This window comes from Diadema setosum, chromosome 21 (genome assembly GCF_964275005.1).
Source record: "Diadema setosum chromosome 21, eeDiaSeto1, whole genome shotgun sequence".
Lineage (NCBI taxonomy): Eukaryota > Metazoa > Echinodermata > Echinoidea > Diadematoida > Diadematidae > Diadema > Diadema setosum.
Window position 1 is genome coordinate 10,072,031 of NC_092705.1, and position 7,899 is coordinate 10,079,929.

A 7,899-nucleotide genomic window follows, 5' to 3' on the forward strand; every position below is an offset into this window, starting at 1 on the left:
CTACAGAGCATACAATGGATCTATTTCACTCTGATAAAGTATTCATATGTTTTGGATTTAAACTTTTCTGCCACAAAACTACACAGGTAGATGAGAAAATTCCAATATGAAACACTCACTACACATCCACTAGAGTGAAACTATGAGGTCCTTTACAGTTTTGATCAGATTAGAATTGATAAATTCAGAAGAAGATGTACATTGTATACACGCTTAGAACAACACACTCAAGATGCCACAAACTCACATGGCTACAATGTACAGTCTACAACTTGTACACTTGTCGAGATCATGGAAGACTTTAATGCCACAGAATATTATTGCACCAGAATTATCACTGCACCATGCCTTTATCTCATCAAGAGAGTGCTCTGAAACATTCGCTTGTCCATATGCCTATAATATGTGAGCTAGTGGGAATGTCTGGGGTTTTTCAGGGGTTGTCTTCATGGTAGACCTACAATACATTGTAAATTGCTATTTTCTGAATGTTACGATAGTCACATCTTCTGTACAATAAACTGCAGGGTCTTTATTTCAGTTTACAAGCTACTCTTTTCATCAAGTAATGCAAATGTACAAAGTTATACTCTTTACTCAAAAGTTGCTTCGAGCACCCTATCCTACACTTTACTTCACATCTGGAACTTGAATAATGTAGGGCCTACACATACAATGTAGGTTTATTTCAGGTTGCTCTTGATTTTTCTGTAAGTTTTTTTTTTTTTCTCAGTGAAATATCACAGCAGTGAGCAACCCATTCTATCAAGTCTGTGATGGCTAATATATATTGCATGTTTTGAAATAAAAATGCAATCTGTAGATGAACTGTACACCAAGTACAGTATCCAATACCGTACCAACATTAATATGGATCTGATTTGTATGAAAACCCCTCAGCTACATGTATGGTACAACATGTATGCAGCCATACAGAGAAGATTAAAAGTTTCTGCAGATACCAAGCATATCTTCTATCGCTCACCCCTGCTGTGATGACAAATGCCTCACTCTGTGTAATCTTGCCAAATTTGGTGCATAGCATGCCTCCCTATGCCCAGGGAGGAGGGTGAATTTGCTGCACAAGGAGTCCTTTCACATTCATTAAAAGAACTTGCCTACAATCTACATATATTTCTGAAATGTGTTTTCTTTAAATACGCGTAAGATATTGTAGAAGAGTTCACACACCGAAATTGGTGAGTTTTCATAACAAGCACACTCTTAATGGTTTTTACCTACATGTACAGTGTATTTTCCCCCAGACAAACAGAGAACTGTTATTTTCATTACATTTTGGCCATTTTACAAATGTAAATGGCCTTTAACTGTTTGGGAACACCAGGACTTTTTTTTCCCTTGGCTAATTTAAAATAAAATTTATTGGCAAAACACACACATTTTTCACCAACTGCTTCACAGTTGGCACATCCTGTCTGCTGTTAAAAAGCATCTGATACGACTGACACAATAGCAAGAAATATGGGAAGGAAAAATACGAAAATAGCTAAAAAAAACCCGACTTGTTCACAAAAAACTACCCCCAGAGCAGACACGCATGGCTTCATCCTCGGTTCTGCACAGACAACAAAGTTTAGCGGACACAAGTTACTGGAAGAGTGGACATGCCCGATCTAGCATTTCCAAATAAGTCATACAGTTTACAGTATCCTCCTACACCTTGTATTACAAAATAATCGCCACTTGGATAATGGTCACTTGTTCTACCCCCTTACTGACCGACTTCCTCATGAAACAATGGTTATGGCCTCTGTGCGCACACCATACCAGCTCACTGTAAATATCACATTCTTGGGTCAGCCATACATGATTGATTTCTACAGCTTTTAAAATTAATGCCTGCCCACAAGCTATGTGATTGCTGTCCAAAATGTAAAAATGATAGTGTGAACTATCCCAGATTACCGGTACTTTAGAAGTGTAACAAAGAATCCAATTGAGGCATTTTGATCCCTTTAATAAAAACAAATACAATATACATTTTGTGAAACTCTCCAAATTCATTTCACTTGGTATTCTAACATTATTTGGCCAAATTTTGTACACAGTCTTTTGAAGTGGCCAGGGAGGACGTTCAGGTGGCAGTGACATAGAGTTTGAATAGTGTGCTGGTGCAGTTTATCACTTGTACAGTACATGTATGCGCTACATTCACACAATCCAAGCATACATACACTTGTAAGATAGAAGCCTTTCCTTTCTCTGGAAAAAAAGGAAAAGGAATGTTTTACTATACAATCCCCGTGTGACAAGCATTGTCACTCTCCTAGACGGAGTACATTTTGTATGTAGGTTAGATCATGAAAGTACTATTAAATAAAGTAGCTCCATGGTTAGACTTTCATTCGGGAGTGGCAGAAATAAGCCAAAATCGAGTTTTGAAACCTACAGGGAATGCATGGGATAACACACCTTTTGTTCTCATCTTTTGGCTAAAGTTGTAGAGACATAACAATATTATAGAGCCTTCATACACTTGTACAATGTAGACCACCTTTTAAAGCACAGACAGCACATGCCTGAAGTACACTGCAAAGTCCCAAGCAAAGCCCAGCACATTGTGAAGTATGTTTGAGCGTGCGAACATGTGTGTTTGCACACACACACACACATACACACCTCCTCCATTATGTGACCAAACAATGGTTAATGAATGGGCGATAATAATACCTTCTTCCAATTGACATTTGTGGCTCTGGTATTTTGCCCTCTCTCATTCTCCCCTCGATCTACTCAACACATTGTTCACCTGTCGTCAAGAATCAATATCAGATCGATAGCACGGAACTGAATTGCCATTCCTGACAAGGTCCAGCCCTGGAAACCCACTGCATTCATTGTGTGGGGTTATTTTGGAGACCTTTTTGAGACCAGATTACTGCTCCAAATGTTCTTGTTCCACCACCATCCCTGAAGGTTGGGAGTCCCAGTATCAGTACTCCATCACCAACCACAAGGGGCGCCATACCCCTCCTTCCATAACCAGTGAGACCAGAACTGGTTTCATTCACGCCGACGACGCTTGTACAGAGTCAAGGTAGCATACAGTCATACTAATTTTAATCCTCAGTTCCAAACAAATGGAACTATTTAGAAGTAACAATGCTAACTTTTCCAAATGTTTGCAAAGAAATGCGACAGTTATCAAATGGAAATAGTCTAAACATGCACACACAAACCAATTTGAAAGTTTTTCAGAAATTTCATTTCATGTACATGGGGAATGAGGATCCTCAATGACACAGAGAACCTGTTTTGTGCTAGTACAACTACATATTTTGTATAGTCAACTACTGTACAGTATACTGATTCTGTCACAAAAATATTCACCATACTATCCCAGTGACAATTACCTGGCCAGATCACAGTCACATTTACCAAAATAAGCAACAAAAGTCACATCAAAATACAATGAAAAATATTTCTGCAGCAATTACTACAACGTACAATGAAAACATAAATCATTCTTGTCCTTTTTTTTTGGGGGGGGGGGGGAGGAGGGGGATTATACCGTAAATAGGCAATACACTGCACAGTGAAGAATTGGTTATGAAATCATGAAATACTAAGATTCTTTCCTGTATTACAATTGCTGGTTCTCATGTTCGGTACGTGTCCATGTAGCCTACTTGTATCAGAGATTTGGTTACTGCATGCTACAGACGTGTACAATCAATTTGTGTTTCATGAGTGACTTGGATTAATCTCTGCATTATTTTTTGTTCCTACAGAGATGTTTCCTTCTGCCTTTGTTCTATAAAATAAAGTAACGGGCAAATATCAAGAGGCTTTTGACACATGACATCAAAATATAACAAACCAATGTATTCTCCAAATTTACAAGAATTCAAAGAGAGATTAACTGCACGGTTAAACTGCATGTTCCAAAACAAACAATGCAGGTATTTCAAGGAAAGTTTTTGCTGACAGAGCGCACACACTGTTGTGTACACTTAATGAAAGACACTGTAAATACATACTTCTCACATCAAACAACCCAATCTGGCAGCTTTACAAAGATTGTGTACCAGAGCTTTGCACAAAGATAAATGGATGGTGTTTGATTTAAAAACTGGAATATCATCTGTTACTTAAATGTTTTTCAAATTGTTGCTTCAGAACAGAAGATTCATTGCATACAGTATGCACTAAAATCATTTGCAGACGATTCAAATAAGAGAAAGCAAATCTATAAATGAATTATCTGAAAGTAACTTAGGGTTAGACTGCCTACAAGTGTACTCTGTACTGCAAACGTACAAACTTGTATGTGTACATCTGCAGGCAGCATACACCAATGTAATCTGCTGTAGAATTACCAGTACCTAACTTTGGGTTTAGATTGCATACAAGTGTACACTGTACTGCACAGATATGTATACATCTATCTACAGGTAGCATACTAATGTAATCTGCAGTAGAATGCGCACACACAGTAAAGCCATTATACAGACGCAGGCCTACCTTTTTACATGAATCAAACTGACAGTTTCCCCCTTAGAATTTTGCAAGAGGAATGGATTTCAAATGAAAAAGCTCAAGTCTGTTTGCAGCACAAGGATAAAATGACTCAAGAATGCAAATTTAAGATGAAACTTCTTAAACCATATCTCAACCTCTCTATGATTATTAAACATGACCAACTTGTCCTTAAATTTCTGTGGATGGACTGAATCAACATCCAATTGTGGCACAGCAGCATGAAAGCTAATACAGAAAATACACTGATACTCTGTGACACTCTACATACATTTGTACTCTGATGTCATGCCATATCAAATGGCCGACACAGCATATCATCACTTTAGAATGTCTACAAATTGAATTAAAGAAGCAATCTTCAGACATTCACGCATAAATTTCTAAATAGCAGTAGAAACGACTACATGCATCATTGCATGACAGTATGTCACTAGATTAGACATGTGTGACAGAGTAGTGTAGAACTTGGAAGAAAGTCGAGTGCTGTCTTTGACTTCCAAGTGGATGAAATTAAAAAGACACTTTGCTTTGGTGTAGGAGTATACATGTAGACGACTCTGCAATGAGCAGCTACATATTATACCAACTCAATTCGTTCTTCTGCCTCATAGCTACAGCGCTGTGGAAAAAACAAGAAGGTACTATAGTACGGTACCTCCTTGGGGAAAAAAAAACAACATACACTGCACTGCCATATCAAACGAAAACATGTAGCACATCACAGGTGTGGTTTGACAAATTCTCAACGCAACAATACGACAAGATGTTATAGAAATTACCGATGTCAAATGATTATTCATGATTAGGTAAATTTTAACCGAGGATGGAAGTTGCCTCTGCTGCTGGCATTGGACAGTGAAACGTTGAATTGAAACCAGGTCTAGAGTAGACAACCTTCCTTGAATCCTACGTTTGTAGATCACTAACGCGTATTTAATAAACAGCACTGTCAGAAGACAAGTTAACGCTACATTTCTTGCTGCACGGCTGGATCTCGACCTGGCGGTGGTACGTAATGTTAAATTTACTTCGTTTTTAGAGTAAAATTATTTACTTTTGGAGGAAACTGACTCGATGGATCTCGAAAATACGAAATAAAAAAAAAATGATGCAATTCTAATTATCACCTGATTTAATATTCGGGAAGCAGAGACAGTCTACACTACAAAACAAGCAAACTGCATTGTGAAAGATGTTCTTGATTGAACACACAGTCCTGTTCTAATACACATTCATGTACATTTATATATAGCCAACCAACCAAGCCAACACACATCCGATCCAAGCAACAGAGCCTCCTACTACAGAAACTATGTATGCAGTCTACATTGCAGAGCTCTGCATCTATCTGCATGCACTGGGATTGCGGCGCGGCAGGAGGCTGTATACTCACATGGGCACTAAGGCACGTCGAACGACATCGCGCAGAAGTAATACTTCCTCCCGCGACAGCGGCGGGTACACAAACACATATTGTCCATAATAAAATTCTCAAATAAAGTTCTAGTCCCCTAGACATTGTTCATATATTCCGCTAATGTTGTGGCCGCGAAGGCCTATTATTCCACACAAATGTCAGATCTTCTGGTCGACGTCTCATCATGGCGAAAAGAGTCGCACGTCGTTCACTTCGTGCATGCCGCTATGACACCGAATGTATTCACAGTGCGTGCCGCCGCTGCTGCTGCTGCAGTGGAATCGCTCCGTGCATGAATACTGCAGTGCACTGTGATGATGAGCACAACACACAGCTAGTTCCAAACGAGGTGCTGTTGAGTGTTCGATTGGAGTGGTGAAATAACGGTATCCGAGATTACGGTGTACGCAGACGGTCGAAGGCGTGCAAGCGTGTATGCCACCGTGCATTCGGCGGTGTATGCAAGAAGCTTAGGTACAGGTCTAGCGAGCAGGTACAATACGCATGCACAGTTCGATTTCTATTGCGTGCAACATCTATGGAGCAAGCTAGATAGAAGATTGAATTAGAATCAGATAGCAGTTCGGCTTAGACCTTTCCATAATTTTTTAGGTGATATCCTAAATTTTGTACCTTGAATCATTCTTATTTATTCAAGACATTACAACACACAGTGCAAAATGTTTATATTGTTACAATATATCAATTTGGATATTCAAAGACTGGATTTTATTCTCAGCAATACATAAAACATCACAAGATTTTGAGAAATTCCCCCCTTTTGTGTAGTGGATTGTTCCGTAGTAATCGGATAGCATTTTTTTTTACGTCCCAACGAGTGATGAGATCGAAGCTCGGATTCCCCCATACAGGACAGTGAATAGCCCTGTCCACTAATCCGTATTCTCTGCCGAGAAGAGAACTTTTTTTCTTCTCCTTTTTCTTCTTTTTTCTCCTCGCCGTCGCGGTTCTGGGCATATCTTTTCATATGTTAACAAGAGAGTAAACTCTAAACCCACAAAGAATTCCATCAGGTATTGTGTTCTTTTCTTTGGCGGAGGCAAAGCCAAAGCTTCTTCCAGTCATCCCTTGGTAATGCACCTAAAAAGATGGAAGAGTGATAAATTGATTATTTCGAGGAACGTTATATATAGGAGCGAGTCAACGCCTCAATCGTATGACAAATCTATAGCAACCTGTTCAGTATACTTAGTAAATTGTTTCTTCCGAAATTAGCGCGCTCCTTGACGATGTAATAACCCTCGCATCATTGTCTCATTTCTAATGCATAATACTAGTAAGTTGGTCCATATGAAAATAGACAAATGTGTGTATATAATGTATATATATATATATATATATATGTATATATATATATATATATATACATATATATTATATTACAACATAATGTAGGCCCTATGTATACACCTATATCAAGATTATTGAGATAATCGAGATTAACAAACTTTTTCTTTTCCTTCTTTCTTTCCCTATTTTTTTTTCTTTTGCTGTAGAGAAATCTTTAATCCGATAGGCAAATACAAGGCATATACCCTCCCCCTGGTAATTTTATCTTGAAGTGCGATTGTAAAGTTGTCTGGACTCCTCGGACATAGGACTATATGCGGCGATAAGACAGTTGGGACCCTTAGGCTGGTGATAACACAGATACTCAAGACAAAGGCTAATGATAAAGATAAACAATTGAATGAACAAATTCACACATGCTCGCAGAGATGTTTACATGGGGCATATGTTTTATTTATCTACCTATCTATTTATCTCTCTATATAATTATATCTAATAATATTCGTATATATAATACTATTCACGCTCTTCCTTTCATGCTTGAGTGTAAGTGATTATTATGTTGAACCTTTGCTGTGAAAAAAAGTGAAACACATTTTGCAATACATTAGTGTACATATATATTACAAATGTATTTTACGATTGTTTTTTTTTTTTACAGCAAAGTT

General features: G+C 38.2%; 1 protein-coding gene across 1 annotated transcript in view; it reads right to left on the reverse strand.

Annotated features, from left to right (window-relative positions):
• Positions 1-6,419, reverse strand: part of LOC140244743 (anosmin-1-like) — a 65,103-nt gene extending 58,684 nt beyond the window's left edge. The window contains 1 exon segment of the mRNA XM_072324356.1: positions 5,897-6,419. Within this exon segment, the coding sequence (XP_072180457.1) occupies positions 5,897-6,022 (126 nt within the window). The 5' untranslated portion in view covers positions 6,023-6,419.
• Positions 6,420-7,899: the final 1,480 nt, after the last annotated feature.